Source organism: Electrona antarctica, assembly GCF_951216825.1.
Source record: "Electrona antarctica genome assembly, chromosome: 12".
Classification (NCBI taxonomy): domain Eukaryota; kingdom Metazoa; phylum Chordata; class Actinopteri; order Myctophiformes; family Myctophidae; genus Electrona; species Electrona antarctica.
Window position 1 is genome coordinate 5,883,194 of NC_136793.1, and position 25,700 is coordinate 5,908,893.

The 25,700-nt window shown below is 42.8% G+C and overlaps 2 protein-coding genes across 4 annotated transcripts in view; one reads left to right on the forward strand and one right to left on the reverse strand.

The window, feature by feature from the left end:
- The window catches only part of wsb2 (WD repeat and SOCS box containing 2), a 29,290-nt gene extending 22,746 nt beyond the window's left edge, over positions 1–6,544 (forward strand). Inside the window, 1 exon segment of the mRNA XM_079517156.1 lies at positions 1–6,544. Coding sequence (XP_079373282.1) covers positions 1–229 — 229 coding nt within the window. The 3' untranslated portion in view covers positions 230–6,544.
- rfc5 (replication factor C (activator 1) 5) lies at positions 4,484–25,143 on the reverse strand. 3 transcript variants are annotated; one of them, XM_079517159.1, is made up of 12 exons: positions 24,911–25,143; positions 22,438–22,502; positions 21,460–21,596; positions 18,320–18,399; positions 17,386–17,459; positions 14,716–14,875; positions 14,122–14,203; positions 12,352–12,481; positions 10,822–10,877; positions 10,480–10,501; positions 7,786–7,840; positions 4,484–6,860 (listed from the first exon to the last, which is right to left on the reverse strand). In XM_079517159.1, exons 1-12 carry the CDS (start codon positions 25,045–25,047, stop codon positions 6,761–6,763), a joined length of 1,098 nt encoding a protein of 365 aa, XP_079373285.1. In that variant the 5' UTR covers positions 25,048–25,143; the 3' UTR covers positions 4,484–6,760. The 3 variants fall into 3 exon arrangements, with proteins under 3 accessions (XP_079373285.1, XP_079373284.1, XP_079373283.1); XM_079517158.1 differs by lacking the exon at positions 10,480–10,501 and adding an exon at positions 10,671–10,692; XM_079517157.1 differs by lacking the exon at positions 10,480–10,501 and having other exon boundaries at positions 10,800–10,877.
- Between the last annotated feature and the right edge of the window lie 557 nt (positions 25,144–25,700).

Consider the following 25,700-nt stretch of genomic DNA (forward strand, 5'->3'; position numbering starts at 1 on the left):
CACCCGGGACGGCAACGTGCGCTTCTGGAGGACGCCCAGGGTGGTGCCCAGCCTCAGACACCTGTGCCGCTCGGTGCTGCGCCACTCCGTCTCCACCCACCAGATCGAGCCGCTGCCCATCCCCAGGAGGATCCTGGAGTACCTCACCTACCGCACCTTCCCCGACCGACTGGAGACCTGCTGCTCGTCCTCCTCCTCCTCGTCCTCCGCCGACGAGTGGGAGAGTTAAAGGAGATAGAAAGTACTAAAAGATATGAACATCATGATGACTTTCTTTCTTAGTATTCAGACAGCCAGCCAATGGGTTAACGCCCATTTAGACCCGAGACCAGATTCTACAAACATGTTTCTATATCCCCCACAAGCAAAAAAATTAAAGTAAAGTAGTAAAGTGTGCCGCTTGGGATACTATTTACATTATGAAGAGAGGATATATAAAAAAAAAATAGATTTTTGAGCGATGGAAATAACCGAATTAGCACAACAACCCAATGCCCCATTCAATTCATTGAGGGCTTATGGTAGGGGAAATAGCCAATAATGCGCTTTTGCACAAAATAACACCTGGAACTCTTTGGTGGGGACGTAACAACTACAAATAAAGGTAAAGAAAACCTTCTAGTATGGAATTTTCCTTTAAATGCTCCCCCCAAAAATGTAGTCTCTGTGACATCTCTAGGGCTCTGCATTCAAAGATATAGCTTTGTCACTGATCCAAAATGTCCCCTAACGGCAAATGACTGGCAAAAGTGGACCAATGTGACAAAGCTTCTAGGACAATCTTTGAAGGCCAGACTGTGGCCCCTAGAAGTGTCAGAGACGTTCTAGGGTAGACCCGCCTCACCATGTGTCTGATTGGCTCCCGGGAAGGCATAGTTTTACTGAGGTTAGGCCGTTCGGGTTAGGTTTAGGGGGGTGCATACTTAGTTTAGACTAGTCATTGGTTAGACATGAGTTAAGGTTAGGTTTAGGTGTGCTGCCCCGTGGGATGGTTAGGTTTAGGGTGAGGGTTTGAGATAGGTTGTAGTTGTAGGACTACTGACTGGTCGCAAAAACGAGAACTGTCAATCACAATGACTACTGGCCAATCACAGCAGGGCTTTCTTAGAACGTTGGTGGGATACACAGTAACGCGTCAGAGACTAAAACTATTTGGGGGAGTGTTTAACCCAGCAATGGCTGCCTGAATGCAAAAAAAGAAGAAGAAATGTCATTAAAAATGTCATATTATTAAGTATCATTTCCATATGATGACCCTGGTCCTCACTAAATGCTCATTATAAGACCCGGCCTGGTCCTCACTAAATGCTCACTATAAGACCCTGGTCCTCACTAAATGCTCACTATAAGACCCTGGTCCTCACTAAATGCTCACTATAAGACCCTGGTCCTCACTAAATGCTCATTATAAGACCCTGGTCCTCACTAAATGCTCACTATAAGACCCTGGTCCTCACTAAATGCTCACTATAAGACCCTGGTCCTCACTAAATGCTCACTATAAGACCCTGGTCCTCACTAAATGCTCATTATAAGACCCTGGTCCTCACTAAATGCTCATTATAAGACCCTGGTCCTCACTAAATGCTCACTATAAGACCCTGGTCCTCACCCCATGGCGCTCGAAGCGGCTGCTTCGTCTGCCTGTAGGAAGAACCGGTTCTGACGGAAGAGGTATCATCATGCCTCTTATGATGGAACTTTAATGAGGACCAATTCTACAGTATAAGGTCAAGGCTGAAGTGGTCCTTTAGGCCTGATTTAGGGCAGTGGTTCAGTATAAGGTCCAGGCTGAAGTGGTCCTTTAGGCCTGATTTAGGGCAGTGGTTCAGTATAAGGTCAAGGCTGAAGTGGTCCTTTAGGCCTGATTTAGGGCAGTGGTTCAGTATAAGGTCCAGGCTGAAGTGGTCCTTTAGGCCTGATTTAGGGCAGTGGTTCAGTATAAGGTCCAGGCTGAAGTGGTCCTTTAGGCCTGATTTAGGGCAGTGGTTCAGTATAAGGTCCAGGCTGAAGTGGTCCTTTAGGCCTGATTTAGGGCAGTGGTTCAGTATAAGGTCCAGGCTGAAGTGGTCCTTTAGGCCTGATTTAGGGCAGTGGTTCAGTATAAGGTCAAGGCTGAAGTGGTCCTTTAGGCCTGATTTAGGGCAGTGGTTCTCAACCTTTTTCTGGATCAGGGCCCACTTGAAAAACCTGAGCATTCGCCGGGAATCGTGGCCGCGTGCATGTTCTTCAGAGCATGTTTATTTGATCTATTTTGTTCCCGCTTGGGTCAATGGAACCAAGAGCAGTTCATCACAATGAAAACTCACTTTGCAAGGTTTTAAAGCATGACATATCATAGGTTTTCATTATTTAACGCTATATTATCATATTACAATCTTAGTGTTTTGCCAATTATTTTGAGGGCCCACTTGCAATATCTTCACGGTCCACAGGTTGAGAACCACTGGCTTTTTTAGGGTATGGTCACACACATTGATGGCATCGGCATGTGAAGTCAACTAGGGTTGGGCGATTTTAGACTTTAAATCAATATGACGATTATTTCAGCCTTGGTTTGCGATTCATAGCCATCCTACAAGCTCACAGTGCGTAGAGGAGGTGCGATGCATTATGAGCTCACAGTGCGTAGAGGAGGTGCGATGCATTATGAGCTCACAGTGCGTAGAGGAGGTGCGATGCATTGTGAGCTCAGTGCGTAGAGGAGGTGAGATGCATTATGAGCTTGTGTAGATGGGTTATTTTCTCTGATTTCAAATGCCACCATCGTATAAGGAAGTTAACCCATTTTGGGCGGGAACCCCATTTGGTGTTTTAAACCTTGTTATAATTTAGCTATTGAATAATAGCAGATCTACAAGCTCAAAACGCGCCACCGAGTGGCGCGCTATGAGCTTGTATGTCTGCTATTTTTGAAAAATCGCTAAAATGTGGCGCAAATCATTGAATATATATTTGAGAGCGAACATTTTTAACTAAAATATTTGCTTCTTGGGGGTCCCTGGAACTACATATTTTCAGATGGGGGTCCGTGGCTCAATAGAGAGAATTCTGGGGGTCCTTGACATGAAAAAGTTTGAGCACCACTGACAAATGAAAAATGTTAGAAGCCTTTTTTTTAATCGACCTCAGTCCAAAATGGGTTAAAGACGTGGTTAATCAGACTAATCAATTTAGGAGATTATACTAAATCTATTCAAACGTGTTTTAATTCTATAAGTACAAAAAAAAGAAAACTGCTTCTCGGTCGTATGAAGTCAAATGTCGGTTTTGTATAATTTCCTGTTAATTGCCCAGCCCTAGTCTGAAAGCATGAAATTCAACATTGGTGCACTTCAACCTATAGAGGGTATGCACAATTGCACATGCTTAAATTGAATGGCACATCGAGTGGCAAAGCAACATGCAAATTGAGTTTAACATTGTTTAATGCAATCAGATAGGACTTTTCTGTTTGGATGTATGGGCTGTCGAGGCCAGGAAAGTAGTTATTTGCCACTCAGTAGGCATTCCTGCATAACTTCCTGGTTTGATGATGTCAACCACACCAATTCAACTCCTCTCCCCTACCCTTTGGTGTAGTTTGGGCTTTACACTTGTCGTGCGACGATTCCCGCGGCGAAAGTCGCCACGGGAAGTCGTATGCTGCACAATTACGTATTAAGATAGGACGTCCGTTAACACAAACATGTGCAATCTCGCAATACCTAAAACAAGTCGTGCAATCTCGCAATAACTTTCAAAAGGGTTTACAATTCATGGATTGTTGTACACATTTTCATAACAAAATGCGTATTTTGTAATGGAGTGTAAAAGGGAGTTTTCAGAGTGTAATAATGTCTTAGCACAAGAATTCTACTGATATGTATGTTAGATTGAGCATTCCTACAGTAAGGGATATATTAAATTGCACTGCTCAAAAAGCTGACCGCACCGTGCTTAAATCTTCACCACTTATCACATATCTAACTTGTGTTGTTTACTACAATTTTATATTATTTATTGTGTAAATATAATATAAATATAATAAATATATTTCAAATCATGTGTGTTGTGTATGTTTTCGTCCGACTACCTTTTTCCACTGAGGAAAACTAAGCTATGATTAAAACTAAATATACTGACAATTTCGTCAACAAATAAAAACTAGACCAAGTCATTTTACAATTAGTTGCATGCTGAAATATGCCGATCTACACGCTCACAACGTTGTGAGCTTGTAGATCAGCTTTTCAGCAAGTGAAAAAAACCCTGGACTAAATCAATAGTAGATTTAGTCGACTAACATTCCGGGTGACTAAAACTAAGTGAAAACTATTCAAGAGACTGATTAAAACTAAAATAAAAAATCGTCCCCTCCTACAGCTTTTTTCCCCACATCTCAATATTTGCCATTGACAATGAAAGGGGAAATTGGGTCAAATGTCCGCCAAATATGACATTTGTGGCAACAAACATTAAATGCCATTGACAATGAAGGGAACATTTTAGTCACATTATGTAGACGAGCAAATCGGCTAACCAATCACAAATGCAGTTGTTCATGATGTATAATGAATGATAAGAGCACCCTTAACTTCACACTGGTGTGACCCGTATAATGAATGATAAGAGCACCCTTAACTTCACACTGGTGTGACCCGTATAATGAATGATAAGAGCACCCTTAACTTCACACTGGTGTGACCCGTATAATGAATGATAAGAGCACCCTTAACTTCACACTGGTGTGATTTCTTTTTAATTAAACAAGATTATTCAAAAATCCAAATCACTGTCTGTACACAAGACCTTTTAGAACGATGGTGAGAGAACAGACGACGTCATGTTGAAGTGCATTCTCTCTGTACACAAGACCTTTTAGAACGATGGTGAGAGAACAGACGACGTCATGTTGAAGTGCATTCTCTCTGTACACAAGACCTTTTAGAACGATGGTGAGAGAACAGACGACGTCATGTTGAAGTGCATTCTCAACCAGCTGTTTTATGTACTGTACACTCTCCTCTTCTACAGTAACGCTTACAGCGTGATTTCTTTCTACGTCCGAGGCTAGACAGAGACCCCGCCCTTGGTGACGCCCCGCGCGGCCCGCCTGCCTCTGATTGGCCGCGAACCCTCTTATTGGCTAGCTATGCTGCTGCTGTCAGGAGTAGAGTAGGGCGAAGCTTAGCGATAATAATATTAAAACGTTAGCGATTTAGCGATAATATTAAAATGCCAACATTTATCTGTCGCCATCCCCGATAAAGGGTAAGCCTTGTAACTGTATGAAGTAAGTAGGCTTAGTAATTGTCTCGTGAACACTTCTTTTTGTTGTAGTTTGCACAGAACGAAAATAATATCTGTCGCCGCATGACATAATCATAATCATGACATGATTCATGACGGTGAACTATGGCTTACGTTTACGTCCTGTGTGCAGGTGTAGGCAAAAGTGTGTGTTTATGTAAGTGTGCTCATGATATGATTTTCTGTAGTGTGTGTTGCTGCAGAAGCTGCGCGGGGCGTCACCAAGGGCGGGTCTCTGTCTAGCCTCGGACGTAGAAAGAAATCACGCATGTTTACATGTCAAGAATTAACCCAGTGCCAATCACTGGATGATAGTGTGCCATCAGGGCTGCTATGAATCTCCATTTCACGTTGTTGGCATTCATGTGTTCTGATCAGTATGATTCAGAGATAAAAAGACATCCTCCATCACAAGCAACACGCGTTTTTCGGTAAAACAGACAGAAAAACGCAGCTAAAAATCCGAAAAACGCAGCAGTGAGTGTGCAGGAAGCTTTATGCTGCATTCACATGGAATCAGGTGAGCAGCAGACGGCAAAACCCGCCGGACGGCACGGAGCGGTAAAAAGATTAAATATTTTAAACCATTCTGGGCGGGAACCCCTTTGTGTTTTAAGCTATTCATACTTTAGCTATTGGAAAATAGAAGATCTACAAGCTCATAGCGCGGCACTCACAAGCTTGTAGGCCTGCTATTTTTCATGGGTTTTTCAGAAAACTGTCAGGATTTAGAAGATATTTGTAGAATTGTCCTCAGGTCTAAATGGGTTAACATTGATGCAGTCTGCCGGTTCTGTCTGCCGTGCCGTCCCGTTCCGTTTACTGCCAGGCTCCCCCATCCACTAAAATGTCATCCGGTTTGCCGTCTGCCGCTTGGCCTGATTCCATGATGTGAATGTAGCAGGGAGGCTCATACTGGATTTTCAGTGGTGAGGTGACCACTGAACTACAACATGACGTCACGAGCCGCGGTGAAGAGCAAACCACCGCCACCGCTCCAGCCCTTCTATGTTTTTACTCACCACCGCTCAACGTTATTTCAGCTCCGGTGGTCAGCTCACCACCGGAGCGGTGGTCACCTCACCACCGAAAATCCAGACTATGAATAGGCCTTTAAGCTAATAAGCTCGACTTGCTTACGATTTGATCTACAAAGCTGTAGCTTGTAAGATCCAGCAGAGGTGAGTGTAAAACAGGCCTAACATTATTATACCCCAGAAGGGATATTGCAGGATTCTCCAGTGAACGACCACATCCTATCAAAAAGGGGGGCTCTGATGAGCAAAGACAAATGTTCATTGATCAATTGTTTTCATTCAAAAATGAGTCGAAATTGACATTTATACACATGGTGGGCAATAAGGAGGACCCCCCCAAGTTCTGACTGGGTGTAACAATATCCTGGTCCTTTTCTTCTAGCAGATACCAAAGTGAACCGGAAACAACTGACTGGATGTGGACAGACAGGCTAGGAGGCCTCGTTGGCCACCATGTCTCGCACGGCCTGGAACGCTGCCACCATGGAGCTCAGCTGGATCTTTTCGTTGGTTCCTGATGCCAGTCTGTGTCTGAGGACGAAAAAAGCACATGGTGTCACCGTCAGTCACAATCAACCTGGTTCCCTTCCCATTTTGACCTGGGATCAGATTCTAAAAATGCCACTCGGTGGCGTGCTATGAGCTTGTGGATCTGCTATTTTTCAATAGCTAAAGCATAACATAATGCTAACACCAAAAGGGGTTCCCGCCCAGAATGGGTTAAATCGACCCCAGTCCAAAATGGGTTAATGTACATGTGTATGATTGAGGATTATTTCTCTCTCATTCGTGTGCTCCAACTAAGCGTGCTACTCCGCACTAGGGCATTCACTTCTAGTCATTTTTACTAGTTGACTAGTTTACTAGTAGACTAGTTGTTTAACTAACTATTATGTTTTTTGGAAATAAATATTTGTACATTTAAAAACTGTGTACATTGGTGACTATAACTATAATCTACCTGATCTTGAGGCCTACAAACATCGGGATTTATTTTTGATCAACTAGTACCAACAAGGTTGACTAGTGGATTTACTAGTCGACTAGCTGAATAGTCGACTAGTTGCTTAACCCATTTTGGGCGGGAACCCCTGTTGGTGTTGTAAGCATTACATTATACTTTAGCTATTGAAAAATAGCAGATCTACAAGCTCATAGCGCGGCACCGAGTGCAGCGCTACGAGCTTGTAGGTCTGCTATTTTTAAAAAATCGTGAAAATGCGGCACAAATCTTTGAATATATATTCTTTCAGAACAAACTCAAATCTTTGCTTCTGAGGTGTTCCTGGAACAACATATTTTCAGATGGGTGTCGGTGGCCAATTACATATCATTTTTGGGGGTCCTTGACATGAAATATTGAGCACCACTGATATAGAAACATAGGTATTTCAGAAGAAAACAGTTTTTGTTAATGCCCTACTACGCCCACGTCAAGAAATGGCCCGTCACTTACTCGATATCGGCCAACTTGATGAGCATTCCCATCCGAATAGCAGCGGGAAAGTCCACTGCAACACAAATAAACCAACAAAATAAGGTTTTAGACGCAATGTAGCCTTCAGCAATTTCCCCAAAACATAATGTGGTTTGTGGAGACATCAGTGATTACACAAAAGTGTGTTGTCAGCCATGTTATCGTCGTATCTGTATCCATTTCAAAGCAGATTGATACAAATTTTAAAAAAGTCAACACAAAGGCCTGGGCCATGGCTCAGTGGTCAAGGCACCTTGGCTGGTAATCCAGTCTGGCAGTGTGCCGCGGGTTCGACTCCCGATCCTGATGGCCTTTACTGCATGTCACCCCCCCCATCTCTCTCCTCATTTCCTGTCAGCCTACTGTCTGTCCCTCCATAAAAAAATATAAAATAAAGGCGAAAGCCACAAAAAATATATACATAGATCTTCTATTTATTTATTTTTAATTGTGAAAGTGTGTGCAAATATTTGCATATATTATTTTAAAGTGATTTTTTTTAAACTCCAATCTAATAAAACATTTTGAGATGGGGGGGGGGGGGGGGGGGGGGGGGGGGTTCGGCAGCCAAAAAAACAACATAGAATTTTTGGGGTCCTTGACATGAAATAGGTTGAGAACCACTGAACATACTAGAAACATACGTTTTCCATAAAACCCGTTGGGATTCAGAACTTAGAAGACATTTTATAGAATTGGCTCAGGTCTACGTGTGGGTTAACCCATTCATGACGGGAACCCCTATTGGTGTTTGAACGCATTAGGTTATGCTTTAGATATTGAAAAATAGCAGATCTACAAGCTCATAGCACGGCACCGAGTGCCGCGCTACGAGCTTGTAGGTCTGCTATTTTTTGAAAAATCGTGAAAATGTGTCGCAAATCTTTGAATATATCTTTCAGAACCATAGTTTTATGGCAAAAATTCTATGTTGTTTTTTGGCTGCCGCCCCCCCCCCCCACATTCTGGGCAGGAACCCCTTTTGGTGTTTTACCCCCTCAGGCCGGGAACCCATTTTTGGGTTCTGTACAGTATGTACAGTATTCAAAAATGTTGATGCTGCTATATAAATATTTGAAGCTTTTCAGAAACCTTAGGTCAGGATTTAGAGGCGTTTTTAGAATCGGCCTCAGGCCTAAATAGGTTAACTCAAAATATTTTCTGGGGGGGGGTCCCTGGAACAACATATTTTCAGACGGGGGGTCGGCGGCCAAATGCAGATAATTGTTGGGGTCCTTGACATGAAATATTGAGCACCACTGATATAGAAACAGAGGATTTCAGAAAACTGATTTAGAAGCCTTTTTTTAATCGACCTCAGTCCAAAATGGGTTAACGTTGCTGTAAATGTCCTCATTGTGCTTGCATACGTTAGTGCATGGCAACCAAGCTACTCCCCCCTACAACGAGGCAGTCGGCACGGTAGCCATAGCAACCCCCGGCGGGGTCTCCCGGGCAACGGGACCAGAATGAAGATGGATTCACACACAGGCCTGGTGGTGGTGGAACAACTGTCGGCTTCGGTTACTGCCAGCTATGGGATGGGACCATCTGCACCGTATGGAGCACTGCTTCTCAAACCTGTTACCATGGCAACCAGCCCCAGATTGTTGTGTATTTCATACATGGGCAACTGACCACTAAACCACATGTGGACCTCACATCACTTAAAGGGGCATTCCACTAATTTTCAACATTTTACTATGTCATTAATATACCTTAGAGCTGTTGTGTAGAAATAATAAAAAAGTCCCCCTATTCTGTGTTTCCTAGAACTAGAGGTCTGAAAAAAATCATTAACATGGTGAAACACATCTTGATGTAATCGAGATGTGATTCACCATGTTAATGTTTTTTTTGTTAATGATTTTTCTAGGAAACACAGAATGGGGGGACTCTAAGGTATATTAATGACATGGTAAAATGTTGAAAATGAGGTTAATATCAGAATACAGAGAGAGAGAGAGAGAGAGAGAGAGAGAGAGATATACATACATACACACACACACACATATATATATATAAATGGTAAATAAAATAAAAATGGTAAATGGTGCATTTATATAGCGCCTTTAACCAAGGCGCTTTACAGATATTGTGCATTACATTCACCCATTCACACACACATTCATACACCGATGGCAGCAGAAACCATGCAAGGCACAAACTAGCACATCGGGAGCAATTTGGGGTTCAGTGTCTTGCTCAAGGACACTTCGACAGTAACTCTGGGGGAGCCCGGGTTCGAACTGGCAACCTCACGGTTCCCATCCAGCCACTCTACCCCTGAGCCACCGCCGCTGATATATATTTCAGCTAATTACTAGTATTACAATGTTATAGTCTTTTATTTTATGTCCAATATATTTTAGTTAACATAACTATAACTAAATGCATTTGGTTACTTTTCAGGATTCCAATTAAAAAATAGCGAAACCTTATTCAGGATTTCAATTAAAATATATAGCAAAAATAGCCTATCTACAAGCTCAAAACACGTCGCACTGCGACACGTTTTTGAGCTTGTAGATCGAACCCCAATTTAAGACACACAGAAAAAAGGAAAAAAATGGCAAATGACCTACGACAATAGGGTGTGTGTGTGTGTGCCTCTGTGTATGAGCAGGTGGACCTCCGTGAGGATATCGTGTGTGTGTGTGTGTGTGCGTGTACCTCTGTGTATGAGCAGGTGGACCTCAGTGAGGATGTCGTGTGTGTGTGTGTGTGTGTGTGTGTGTGTGCGTGCGTGTACCTCTGTGTATGAGGAGGTGGACCTCAGTGAGGATGTCGTGTGTGTGTGTGCGTGCGTGTACCTCTGTGTATGAGGAGGTGGACCTCAATGAGGATGTCATGTGTGTGTGTACCTCGGTGTACTAGCAGGTGGACCTCCGTGAGGATGTGTGTCTGTGTGTGTGTGTACCTTGTTGTACTAGCAGATGGACCTCAGTGAGGATGTCATGTATGTGTGTGTGTGTGTGTGTGTGTGTGTGTACCTCTGTGTACGAGCAGATGGACCTCCGTGAGGATGTCATGCAGGGCCAAACCCTTCAGGGTCTTCAGCTCAAGGATGGCTGGTTAGAAACAACGTTAAGGAGAAGTATTTATTTAAGCCAGTCTGGACGGGAACCCCTTTTGGTGTTTTAAGCATTATGTTGTACTTTTAGCCATTGAAAAATAGCAGATCTACAAGCTCATAGCGCGGCACCGAGTGCTGCGCTATGAGCTTGTAGATCTGCTAATTTCTTTGAAAAATGTGGCTCAAATCTTTGAATATATATTCTTTCAGAGCGAACGTTCTAGCTCAAATCTCTGCTTCTGTGGGGGGGGGGGTCACTGGAACAACATATTTTCAGATGGGGGTCCACGGGGGGGGGGGGGGGGGGGGGTTCCACGGCCAAATACAGATAATTCTGGGGGTCCTTGACATGAAAATAGTTGAGCACCACTGATACAGAAACATAGGGTTTTTTTTTCAAGAAAACTGTCAGGATTTAGAAGACATTTTGTAGAATCGAGCCCAGTTCTAAAAGGGTTAACTTATTTTCTTTCTTTTCACTGAATACAAATGTCCTTTTAATATTACGTTTCCCTTTAAGAACACCAAATCGCCTTCTTGTTGAAATGAACTATTCAACTAAAATGTGCCAGAATTCACCATGCCCAAAAGACTCAAGTCACCCCCTGGTGGACGCTGGATAAATATACATACAGAGACCCATTTTAAAGTGCAAAATCTTGAAAACACAATTTGACAAACTTAGATTAAATTTTCCATTTGAGAATATTTAATTTAGAAATAAACAAATTATATATTTTTTTCTCCATAGATATATAAAAAATGTTAAATTATGCACATTTATAAAACAAATATGCACATATGACCCACGGACCCTCAGAAGAGAAAATGTATGTTTCAAGATTATCAAAATTGTTTATTTTTGATTAAAAAAGAAAATATAGATGTACAAGCTCGTAGATACATAGCCACATCGATTAAGTGGTTAAAATGATTGTGATGCTATATTAATTTTGCTGGGAACACGTTGTGAGCTTGTAGATCGGCTATTTCCATCAAGTGTAAAATCAGTCATTACGATGGCATCAAGGCCCGCCAAAATACATTTTAGTCGACTAAATCAACTGTAGATTTAGTAGACTATTTACAATTTAGGCTTTTAGCAGACGCTCTTAATCCAATCCAAAGCGATTTACATTAAGCATGAACAAAAAAGCATGGGAATACATCACATAAAAAAGCATTTATCATGAAACATGCGTAAGCTAAGAACGTTACAGTGGAATATCTATATAATGAAACTATACATATAAACTATACATATAAACTATACTATGCTATACATATGTACTATGACGTGCTATGACTACATACAATGCAATTATAGTAGACTAAAACTATAATAAAAACTAAAACATTCCCAGGTGACTAAAACTTAAATGAAAGCTATTCAAGAGACTATGACTAAAACTAAAACTAAAATCAAAATGTGCTGCCATAAAACCAACACCTGTGGTGTAAAAGGATACAGTTGTACGCCGAGGTGAAGTCCTTGTTGAGAGACCAGTCCAGGATGTTGGCGATGTCCGAACGCAGTGGGTGACCCGTGCACGTGTACACCGTGTCCTCCGTCACCTTCCCATAGGCCATGCTGGTGCTCTGAAACCACACCGTGTGCACGTCAGAAACCACACCACGTGCACGTCAGAATGGTAACAAGGTGGCATAATCCATAAAAAACATTCTTCTATCTAAATCCTCCAGTTTTCTAAAATAAATATTTTCACGATTTTTCAAAAATAGCAGACCTACAAGCTCGAGCTTGTAGATCTGCTATTTTTCAATAGCTAAATTATAACATAATGTTTAAAACACCGTCACCTTCCCATAGGCCATGCTGGTGCTCTGAAACCACACCGTGTGCACTGAAAAAGCTGTTTCTATGTCAGTCGTTCTTCGATTTTTTAAAAATAGCAGATCTACAAGCTCGTAGCGCGCCACCGAGTGACGCGCTACGAGCTTGTAGATCTGCTATTTTTCAATAGCTAAATTATAACATAATGTTTAAAACACCAAAAGGGGTTAACTTTAAAAGTTAAACTGGAAAAATAACTTGGATTTGATAGTCATTATGAGCTCTTGTTAATACTTATATTGGTGAAATCTTGTGTGCCACACACACACACACACGCACCACACACACACGCGACAAATGAATTAGAGCGACAGAGAGAGAGGAGTGTGTGTGTGTACGTGTGTGTGTCAATTTAACAAAGGCGCAGACGATCAGAAATCAGCAGAGAGTGATCGACGTTTGCGCTACTCTATGCCGAATTGAAGTGGACTCGGTCCCAGACATCTCTCCCTGGAAATAAAAACGTCTGGGTTTCCGAGGCTACAAGAAGCAGTAACCTATAGTGGTGAAAATATCAGATCTACAAGCTCACCATGCGTGACGACACCCAGGATCTGTTCTGGTGTCAGAAAGCATCAGCAGTGTTGTTTTCGTCGACTAAAACTAAGACGAAAAATGTTCCGTCGACACTCCCATTTTTCACTGACGAAAACTACATGGAAACTAAATGAAAACTATGACTAAATATATTGACAATTTCCTCAACAAATAAAAAAACTAGACTAAAACGTTAGGAAGGCACTATGGACAAGAGATCCACCAAGTCATTTTACAATAGGCCTATCTCACAGCATTTTTTTTCTGGTCCATAGGCTTCCAGCCTTCCATGTTAAAAGAGGTATTTTCACAAGCCACAAACTACTGTTTTGTAAAGGTAAGGTTTATTCTACTTATTTGAGTTGTTATACCATTGTGTTTTCTTCATATTATTATCGGTCTGACATTTTAACATTAGGAAATGTACTTAAATTCTCCAGAGAAAAAAAGTGTAAATGCCTAATGTTAAATGACACCACTAGCTACCGGAAGGGGGCGTGGAAAGCGGGCTGTGAGATAGGCCTATTGGTTGCATGCTGAAAATAGACGATCTACAAGCTCACAACACGTCGCAGCGTCGTTGTGAGCTTGTAGATCTGCTATTTTCAGCAAGTCTTTACATCGGCATCATTACGACGGCATCAAGGCCCGCTGAAACACATGTTGTTCGACTAAATCAACTGTCGATTTAGTCGACTAAAATCTTATTACATTTAGTCGACTAAAACTAGACTAAACACTAAAACATTCCAGGTGACTAAAATGTGACTCAAACTAAATGAAAGCTATTCAAGAGACTATGACTAAAACTAAAACAGAAATTTGCGGCCAAAAACAACACTGGTACCTGCAGGATGTTGAGTGATCGTCTCATGTCTCCTGATGATAAGGTCACGATGGCCTTCATCCCGTCTGGACTTACATCAATACTGAAAAGGGAGGGAGGGGGGGGGGGGGGGGATTAGCCCATTTTGACCTGAGATCAGATTCTAAAAATGTCTTCTACATCCTGACAGTTTTCTGAAAAAGCTATGTTTCTATGTCAGTCGTTCTTTGATTTTTCAAAAATAGCAGACCTAAAAGCTTGTAGATCTGCTATTTTTCAATAGCTAAAGCATAACATAATGCTAACACCAAAAGGGGTTCCCGCCCAAGTCAAGATCTGATCCATTTATGCTACAAATGCCTTCTAAGTGGGGTTGGTTCACCAACATTTTTGTGCCAAGGACCCCCCAAAGTGACGCCATGTTGCTCCATGGAAGGAAAGAAACCTGCGCAGTTGGCTATATGCAGCCAACACTTCCGCGTTCAGCTTCCTTGGTCTCAACTGCGCATGTTTCTTTCCTTCCATGGAGCAACATGGTGTCGCCCGTACGGTCTTCACGTCTCGTCCTCTTTAGACAGTCCTTGGTTGCATGGCTGTCTTCACCCACCCACCCACCTCTCCTCCTGGATGACGTGCTCCAGCCTGGGGATCATCTGGTCCTGAGAGAGGGGCCCGAAGCGGAACCTGGTGCAGCGAGACTGCAGTGCCGGGATGATCTTGGACAGGTAGTTACAGATGAGACAGAAGCGAGTGTTCTCCGTGAACTTCTCGATCACTGTCCAGAGGAGAGGAATAGCAGTTTAGAGACTCGATCACTGTCCAGAGGAGAGGAACAGCAGTTTAGAGACACAGATCACTGTCCAGAGGAGAGGAATAGCAGTTTAGAGATCACTGTCCAGAGGAGAGGAAGAGCAGTTTAGAGACACAGATCACTGTCCAGAGGAGAGGAATAGCAGTTTAGAGATCACTGTCCAGAGGAGAGGAATAGCAGTTTAGAGACACAGATCACTGTCCAGAGGAGAGGAATAGCAGTTTAGAGATCACTGTCCAGAGGAGAGGAATAGCAGTTTAGAGACACAGAAGAAGATCACTGTCCAGAGGAGAGGAATAGCAGTTTAGAGACACAGAAGAAGAATATACACACTGGACAGGTAGTTACAGATGAGACAGAAGCGAGTGTTCTCCGTGAACTTCTCGATCACTGTCCAGAGGAGAGGAATATTAGCAGTTTAGAGATCACTGTCCAGAGGAGAGGAATAGTAGCCTGGTTAATAAACCAGACCGAATCAGCCGTTGGCAAAAAAAAATTGCCTACCAGCGGATTACGGTCTGGCGAGGCTCAGTAGCACGCCTCTTTCCTACAACCGAGAACAGGTCGGACCAATCGGGACACGGTATGCAATATGGGCGGGCTTTGGTACAGTGACGTTCAATGCTTGAGACCTTTGACTGACAGTATCTCTGACCAATTGCGTCAAAGAGAAAATGTTTGAACCCGCCCCCCGGGAAATTAAATCCAAGTGGAGCCAGCCCAGATTAATATACCGCGACAGTGTTGTGTGATATTAGTCTGGCTTATTAGCCAGGCTAGAGGAATAGCAGTTTAGAGACACAGAAGAAGAATATATACTTCTAGTCGTCGTCCGTTTAACCCCTTTTGGTGTTTTAAGCATTGTTATGCTTTAGCTATTGAAAAATAGCAGGTCTACAAGCTCATAGCGTGGCACCGAGTGGTGCTCTACGAGCTTGTAGGTCTGCTTTTTTTTTTGTGAAAAGTTGTGAAAATGTGGCGCAAATCTTTGAATATATATTTCAGATCGAACATTTTTAACTAAAATATTGGCTTCTGGGGGACTGGAGGGTCCCTGGAACTACATATTTTGAGATGGGGGCCCGTGGCCCAATTGAGATAATTCTGGGGGTCCTTGACATGAAAAAGGTTGAGCACCACTGACATAGAAACATGGGTTTTTCAGAAAAATGTTAGGATTTAGAAGCCTTTTTTTTTTATCGACCTCAGTCCAAAATGGGTTAATTTCTACTATTACTGAACAGTTTGAATATTTCACAGATTGTCGGTCCACAACAATCAATCACAGCACAATATTTGGAAATCCTTCCCTGCCTGGCTGAGACCCGATTGGCTGGCTGAGCTTGGTAAAAAAAACAATCTGAACTGACAGTTATATAATCTGATTGCATTGCATAATGATATAATTTTACATTTCTGTGTAGCTTTGAGAGAGAAAAATAAAAAAAGCTTTTAGTAGAAACATCCATTACCTGAATTTACATCATAATAATCCAGCCATAATTTGTCACAGATGCAAAGCACAATTAATCAATAACATGCGGGGACTTTGTTTTAACAGGTTCAATGGGTTTTAACTCAAATCTTTGCTTCTGGTGAGGTCCCTGCTGGAATAACATATTTTCAGATGGGGGGGGTCGACGGCCAATTAGATATATTTTTGGAGGTCCTTGAAATGAAAATGTTTGACAACGACACATGGGTTTTTTTCAGAAAACTGTCAGGATTTAGAAGGCATTTGTAGAATCTAGTGATGCACCAAATATTCAGCCGCAGAAAATGGCTAAAAAAATTTTTTCGGCCAATTCGGTTTCAGCCCGGATAGGCAGAAAATATCACCAAATAGTGTATGCAATGAATGCATTCAAAAGAGCTGAATAAATGTTTTATGGACCCATAATAGTGATTATTATTTAAGTTAAGTTTTGCCATAACCATTTATTTTGCCATAAATCAGGTAGCTTTAAGGTACGGCAATGACAGCAATTGTAGGGAAAAAACATATATAATATTAATCATATTCGGATATTCGGTTTTCGGCCAACTGTTTCCTATATTCGGTTTCGGCCAATAATTTCCCTTTCAATGCATCCCTAGTAGATGTTCGTCCCACTGAACATGGCGGAGGTCGTCTCATCCAGAGAGATGCTAAATGGTAAATGGTGCATTTATATAGCGCCTTTATCCAAGGCGCTTTAAATGGATTGTGCATTACATTCACCCATTCACACACACATTCATACACCGATTGCGGCGGAAACCATGCAAGGCACCAACTAGCACATCGGGAGCAATTTGGGGTTCGACATGTAGACAGGAGGAGCCGGGATTCGAACCGCCGACCCGTGGATCATTGGACGACCTGCTCTACCTCTTGAGCCACAGTCGCCCGATGATGCTGTGGTCTGGCTGCTCAGAGGGACATGTGCTACACAGTGGGTGAGGCTCCGGGGCCAAGCAGATGGCTTAATTACCTCGCCGCAATGCATTCTGGGCATCATTTGTCATGGCATCCGCTTCGTCCAGTATCACCAACTTGAAGCCCTTCCTGGAGGAGGACAAGGGGAAGAAGAGACCAGGGTGCAACTAAGACTTAAATCAGGAGTGCCCACACTTTTTTGACTTGAGAGCCACTTTCAAAATGACCAGCTCAACAAGATCTACCCACCAAAACAAAATGTAACCGAGGGGGCTGATGGAATAGCGTCGCTGGTGTTACATACAGCAATACATAAGACAAACACACTTGGAATGGGGAAATAGAGGGAAAATGGAATTGGTAGGGTGTTTTTTGTATGCAACTTTGTAATGCTACTGACGTTTGTAACTTTGTGCACAAGTTCACAACAATTGAAAACAAAGTATTGCATTGTGGGTTTGAGCTGACAAGTGTCAGATTCCAAAAAGTTAAATAGCCTATTTAAATTAAATATATGTTTAGGACCATGCCATGCTGTGATCTACCTGCACAGCCTTTGTGATTTACTGGTAGATCGCGATCTACCTTTTGGGCACCCCTGGGTTAAATGGTGACTTGGACTACTTTTTAACTATAGAGCAGCCCGACCCAGAACCACTTGGATGTGATCCCCGGCCTAGTCCTTGCCGGGCCAACTAAATTACTGATTACTGATTACTGTTTTGACCAAGGATTTGTGGGTACACGGTACAGGTAATGTAACTGCCAATCCAAGATATCCACTTTTAAGAGTGCACACATGTAAACCTCTGTAGTGGTCCAGTATATTACTGTTACTGGCTGGATTTTCTTGATTGGTTTTGTTTTTGTCTCTTTTCGAAGGTCACTTAAACCCATGTCCTATCTGCAAATCTAACACCACCCTGCAAGTTGAGACTTTAACGGATGCACAGTGCGGTTCTGGCAAAATCAGGGAAGAGCGGTCTTACTTGAAGATGGTTCTGGTGCTGGCGAAATTCAGGATGGGACCTCGTACGACATCGATACCTCGGTCGTCTGAGGCATTTAGCTACAACACAAAAAGGAGCAGTGTAAATAAAAGTCATCCCCTTAACACAGCCGACGCGAATCGCGTATCAATACGTTATCAATTAATCAAACGTCGGGTGCGGATCACGTATCAATACGTTTCAATCACTTTTTTATAGCATACTTTCATTCATCTTTTTACCCACCCGGACAATGAAGAACCATCGCCCTATCATTGCTGCTTAGTCCCGCTCACGTGATCAGAAAAAAAAACAAAAAAAAAAAAACCCCCTCCCCTCCTGAAAACAGGAGGGCGGGCCGCTTTACGTGTATAAACCAGTGTAGAATGGATGCGCCCATGCCGATGTAGCCCGTGTGTGAAAAGAATCAAATTTCACCTAACCTCGCCTCACCAGGCTTTCCTCCACCTATTGGCTTTTATACTCGATTCCCCCCTCCCCTCCTGTTTCTCTTGCAGGAGGAGGGCCTTGCGAGATGGGGGCTCATGTCTCGGAAAAAAACATACGGAACGCTGTTACGCTGCCTAACACATGATCTGCAGATTCTGCACCAGATCGGCAACACACATGGACAGATGCATGTTTACTTCTTCATACTGTAGCGACCAAACGATCCCCGAGCCTACAATACTACGAACTAACAAACGAACTACAGTATCGAGAGGGGCCGCCATGACAACAGACAGTCTACCGTTGGTGGATCACGTATCGCCATGCAGAGCCGTCATAATCGGAGATCGCTCAGACGTGTGATTGTAACGCTTTTTTATTCATTATAATTGTAGTGATAAGACCGCAATGAACGCGTCGGGGACGTAATCGACCCGGGTGTAATGTATAACGAACTTTTCCGCGTCCTAAACCGTGCATGCCCAGGCATGTTCCCTATACTAGCTTGAAAAACAAAATCAGCTCATGATGACAACGGTCTCACCGTTATACTATAGTTCTGAACCGAACGGTGGAATGGGACTTTTTATAGCCGTACGATCAAGACTTTTGCTGCCCAATGTGCCCATGACCCCCCCCCCCCCCCCCCCCCCAATGTTACTGCGATCAAAACAATGAAAGCAGTGAATCATCATCATCATCTAAAGGATGCAGAGTTATGAAGGTTTATAGTCAGACATTGACAGGCAGATATAACAATAAACACAATAAATATGCTATACATCCTATACACCGAATGAAAGCCCTGAATGTGTACTTTTACGAGGAAAAGAGTAAACATTGATCCCATGTACAGTCTGTCATAAATTGGTTACTGGGTGGATGCACATTGCGCCCACCAGATATAACTGCAGAGAAGACATGGACCCGTACTCAATATTCACAAAATAAGGCCTATAGCGACATATAAATACTATATACCGTATGAAACAGAAGACTCTCTGCTTTCATAAGAAAAAAACTTCTACTGTAGTAATAATAAAAATCACACCCATGTGAAGTGAGTGGTGCAACTCTGTCCCATATTCTGTTCTCTGCTTATTCAATACAGATCGCTATATACGGACTGAGGCAGAAAGTCATGTAAACCTTTTATTTACAGTTTGGTCTGTAAACTTCTACTGTAATAATAAAAATCACACCCCTGTGAAGTGAGCGTTGCAACTGTTCTGTACTTATTCACTACAGCTCGCTATATACGGACTGTGAAGTGAGCGGTGCAACTGTTCTCTACAGTTGCGCGGTGCAACTGTAGAGAACAGTTGCACCGCTCACTTCACAGGGGTGTGGTTTTTATTATTACAGTAGAAGTTTACAGACCAAACTGTAAATAAAAGGTTTACATGACTTTCTGCCTCAGTCCGTATATAGCGAGCTGTAGTGAATAAGTACAGAACAGTTGCAACGCTCACTTCACAGGGGTGTGATTTTTATTATTACAGTAGAAGTTTACAGACCAAACTGTAAATAAAAGGTTTACATGACTTTCTGCCTCAGTCCGTATATAGCGACCTGTATTGAATAAGCAGAGAACAGAATATGGGACAGAGTTGCACCACTCACTTCACATGGGTGTGATTTTTATTATTACTACAGTAGAAGTTTTTTTCTTATGAAAGCAGAGAGTCTTCTGTTTCATACGGTATATAGTATTTATATGTCGCTATAGGCCTTATTTTGTGAATATTGAGGAGTTCACGTCCATGTCTTCTCTGAAGTTATCTGGTGGGCACAAGCTGCATTCAATAACCAATTACTGTCTAACTGTACATGGGATCAATGTTTACTCTTTTCCTCGTAAAAGTACACATTCAGGGCTTTCATTCGGTGTATAGGATGTATAGGATATTTATTGGGTTCAATTTTATATCTGCCTGTCAATGTCTCTGACTTTAAACCATCCATAACTCTGCTCGCTGTTCAAGATAACCACTTCCAGGCAAATGCAGGTGTTGCAAAAAGGTAAATATCTCCAGAATGGAACATGGTAAAATCAAAATGTATTTTTTAAATTGAAGTGGACAAGTTCAGCTTTCTTTTGATGTATGCGTGTGATTCTCACTATAAGAGAACATTTTGCTGTGGGCCCCCGAACAAGGCCTTTGTGCAATGTTAAACGGTAGCAACATCCAAATAGGCCTGTCGAGATCTTGTAGCAATCAAAGTGTTAACACATTCTGGGCGGGAACCCCTTTTGGTGTTTTAAGCATTGTTATGCTTTAGCCGTGGAAAAATAGCAGATCTACAAGCTCGTAGCGCTGCACTGAGTGCCGCGCTACGAGCTTGTAGGTCTGCTATTTTTGAAACATCGTGAAAATGTGGCACAAATCTTTGAATATACAGTATATTCTTTCACAGTGAACGTTTTTAACTCAAATCTTTGTTTCTGGGGGGGTTGCTGGAACAACATATTTTCAGATGGGGGTCGGCGGCCAAATACATATATTTTTGGGGGTTCATGACGTGAAAATGTTCGATGTTCGATTTTTCAGAAAACAGTCATGATTTAGAAGACATTTTGTAGAATCGTCCTGAGATCTAAATGGGTTAAAATGTGTCACTTATAGCCATTATTGGTCCACCCAATTTGGACAGTCCAAACAGTAAACTTTTATAAAGTAGTTAGTTACCTCCAGCACCATGGAGGTGAACTCTTTCTCCTTATAGAGCTGCTTGGCACAGGCCAGGATGGTGGATGTCTTCCCGGTACCAGGGGGCCCGTAGAACAACAGGTGGGGAAGCCGGTCCTCACTGATGAACTTCTGGACTGGGGGGAAAAGAACCAAGAGCAGTTCATTTTAAGGAAAATGTCTCAATGGTCTCTAGAATATGCAGAGTCAGAGTCTCACAGTTTTTAATCTGGTCCTGTGGTTGAGTTGGTTTAAGTCATGCTTGAAAACATAAGTAATAATAAGCCTTGTCGATCCATGAGGCCATACGTAATAACATAAGTAATAATAAGCCTTGCCGAGCCATGAGGCCATACTTTCTCCTTTCATTGTCAACTGGCAAATATTGAGACGTGTGGGGACAAAAGATCTATATAGGAAATATAATCAAAAATAACTATGGCTGTAAAAAAAGAGCAAAAATCACACCCATGTGAAGTGAGTGGTGTAACTCTGTGTACGGGTTCCCCGGGGGGTCCCCGGAAGTTCCCGACCCACAGGACCACGGCCAGGGTGCCGGCACGGTTCCGGCAAGCCGCCCCACGTCCCGAAACGGTAGAGAAATGAGTTACCATGTGGGGGTCTCCGGGAGTCCTGGGGGGTCCCCGGAACATCCAGACCCCCAGGAACGTGATCCGGCGAGCCGCCCCACGTATACAAGCCAGGTTTCTGACTGAGAGATATATAGAGATATATAGAGATATATAAAAGTAATGCTGTGTAATGCAGTGGTTCCCAAAGTGGTCCCTGGGGTCCTTGAGGGAGTTACCAGCTTTATAGTTTGTAACCAAATGGACCCTTATGGGTCTGTAACTCAGAACCGCCGACCCATGGATCATTGGACGACCTCCTCTACCTCTTGAGCCAAAGTCGCCCTGTATTACAGTAATGATGTGTAGTGTGTTACTGTATTACAGTAATGTGTAGTGTGTTACTTACTGGTGGTTAGAATGTCTTGGTGGGAGATCAGATCGTCCAGAGTCTGTGGTCTGTACTTCTCAACCCTGTGATGCAGCGACAGAGACACCGATAATAAAGTGACAGCAAAGTAGACCGACCGGGACACAGAACAGCGACACCGATAATAAAGTGACAGGGTTGAATTCTCGTATCTGACTTATGTTTTGTGAATCTGTTAACTATGAGTATTACGAAACATGTTCTGCTGTAAGTAGGATAGGCATTTATACGCTTTCAGCTTCTGCCTATTCCTTTTGATCATCTTCATGTTTTGTAACAGCTTCCATTCATTGTTGTAAATATTGTATTTGAAACTGAAGGATGATCAAATAAACTAAAATAAAACTAAACAGCAAAAGTAGAGCGACCGGGACAGAACAGATGTAGGGCCTCTACTGTTCCTAATATATGTAAACGACATGACTTCAGCCTGTGACTGCAACTTGTTCCTGTTCGCAGATGACTCAGCACTGCTGGTCTCGGACAGGGACAAACTGCAGGTTGAAAATGCCCTCAGCTCTGAACTCGGTAGAATCTGCACCTGGCTCGCTGATAACAAACTATCTTTACACCTGGGAAAAACTGAATCCATTCTCTTTGGCTCTATTAGTAATCTCAGCAAGGCAAATGGCTTCTTGGTTAGAGTGGGTGACAATGTTATCACACGTAAAGATGAAATTACCTACCTAGGTTCCATCCTGGAGGCTAATCTTTCCGGTGATAAAATGGCCACCAACGTAATCAAAAAAGTCAACCATAGAACAAGATTCCTCTACAGGATCTCCTCACTGGTCAACAAAAACACCTTGAAGACCTTAACAGGAGCCCTTGTACAGGGTTTCTTTGACTATGCATGCACCTCCTGGTACCACAGCACCTCAAAGGCCCTTAAAACCAGGCTCCAGACTTCCCAAAACAAACTGGTCAGGCTCCTACTTGATCTAGCCCCCCGAACCCACCTCACCCCTGCCCACTTCGACAGGCTGGAATGGCTTAGGGTCGACGACAGAGTACAGCAACTTGCAATGGGTCTGGTCCACAAGATTCGATACACCACCAAGATACCCATGTACCTGTCTAGATACTTCCTTAATGTTAACGAAGTCCACACCCACAACACCAGAGGGAGTGCAACGAACCATGTACAACCCAGATTCGGCACAAACAAGGGACTAAATTCTTTTCGCTCCTATGCCACCAAAATGTGGAACGCCCTACCAACTGTCATTAAGACATGCGAATCCCTTGACTCCTTCAAAACCGCTCTCAAAGGGCACCTACGGATGGCTGCAATTCGAAACTGGCCCCCGTAAAATCTGAATCCCCCCCCCCCGCCCCCCCCCTTTTTTCCCCTCACTGTATATATTTCTTTTCCCTTTTTACCTCCTTTTTGATGAATTCTTTTTTGATGAATTCCTGTTCTGTCTATAGAAGTGTCTATTTGTACGTCTCTAAATGTTTTGATGATTTGAACATGGTGGACCCTGTTGGAAACAAGTGTAATGCTTAATTGGGTCGTCCACTCACAGTTAACAGCCTTTGTATTGAGTTTGTGCTTGAAATGTACTGTAATTCTGCAAACTGTTAATAAATTCTTCAATCAATCAATCAATCAATGTGTGTTGGAGTTTGGAAGCACTCGTCGTATGTCACTGAATGACTGAACGGCCCTGCGTACCACCTGTTTCGAATTTGCACATAATGCAGGAGGCAGCAGCGCGACCCGTTAAAAAAACGAGTGCTTCCAAACACTTAGAAAAAGAATCACCTGCACAGAATTTCTTGACAGAAAGTAGCTCATAACATGTCTACGGTGGATTTTTATGAAAAACAAGCTCGGCAGATTGAAAGAGGATAATTCAAGCTTGGACTACAGCTGCAATGTTGGTGAGTTTAACGTCGTTTAAGACTAGCAGATCACAAACCAAATTGGATGAGTGGGGAGTCAATGGAGGGTATTGCAACTCTAGATTCATCCCATTATTTAAAAAAAATCTAGAGTTGCAATTTGCGGCTACATCAAGCAACAACCTGCAATATGTTGAAATGAAATGAAATGAAATCTATATTTACCCAGGGTATCTGGGCTAAGCTCAAGAACTTGTTTCCAGCCAGGCCCTGCTCATAGAACACATTTCATCGTAGTGGTTGATGCCTTGTTCAAGGGCATTTCAGCGGTGGTAATTTTAACGTGTCGTGTCGTGTCTTGTGTTCACAAGCCAACACGCTTTACATGCTTAATGTATTATCCAGGCATAGCCCCAATGTGTTCCCTCGGTCCCTACGCTCATTCTGTAGCTCCGAGCTACAGAATGGCTACAGAATGAGCGTAGGGACTGAGGGAACATATTGGGGCACAGACAGACAGACAGACAGGCATGGAGCTGTGTGCAGCTATAGCACGATGCTAACTATATTGCTAACATAATGCTCCCCCTCCTCACTGACTCACCAGGGCAGGTTCCTGGCTTGCAGCGGCGTTTTACTGGTGCTGTTAGACTCCGCCATGATGGTTCGTGTCTGTGTGTGAAGGTAGTTGTCAAATAAGTTATGTGTATAGTTGTTGAAGACAGTGTTGTTTGTTTTCATGCGGTGCAGCACAGCAGCTTCCCGGGAAATAACTTTGGCGCGCTCTACAACAAAGCTGTAGCGTACGAAAATCCTTGTCTTTCCGGGTTTACAGCCAATGAGAGATCTGTTCAGTTGTTATGGGGCGGGGCGGCGCTCGCCTGTCAAAAGCGTTACAATTATTGTATCCTGTCGACTGAGGTATATGTTATGAATCTATGATGTGTCCATCATGTGTTTGTTAACACATTACACAGCATACATTATATTGATTGATTGATTGAAATATGTATTAACAGTTTGCAGAATTACAGTACATTTCAAGCACAACTCAATACAAACTCACTAACTGTGAGTGGACGACCCAATAAAGCATTACACTTGTTTACAAGAGGGTCCACCTTGTTCAATTCATCAAAACATTTAGAGACGTACAAATAGAAAAGAAGAACAGGACTTCATCATACAGGAGGTAAAAAGGGAAAAGAAACATACAGATTTTACGGGGGCCAGTTTCGAATTGCAGCCGTCCGTATAGGTGGCAGGTGCCCTTTGAGAAGGAGTCAAGGCATTTGCATGTCTTAATGACTGTTGGTAGGGCGTTCCACATTTTGGTGGCATAGGAGCGAAAATAATTTAGTCCTGCGTGTGTGTGTGTGTGTGTGTGTGTGTGT

Excerpts from the sequence above, each read along its gene's own strand:
- rfc5 (XM_079517159.1), bottom strand. The coding sequence starts at position 25,047 with ATGAAAACAAACAACACTGTCTTCAACAACTATACACATAACTTATTT. Across the intron at positions 18,400-21,459 it reads TCACCTCCATGGTGCTGGAG|CTAAATGCCTCAGACGACCG; the intron begins GTAACTAACTAC and ends TTTGTGTTGTAG. Across the intron at positions 17,460-18,319 it reads AGCACCAGAACCATCTTCAA|GAAGGGCTTCAAGTTGGTGA; the intron begins GTAAGACCGCTC and ends GTCCTCCTCCAG.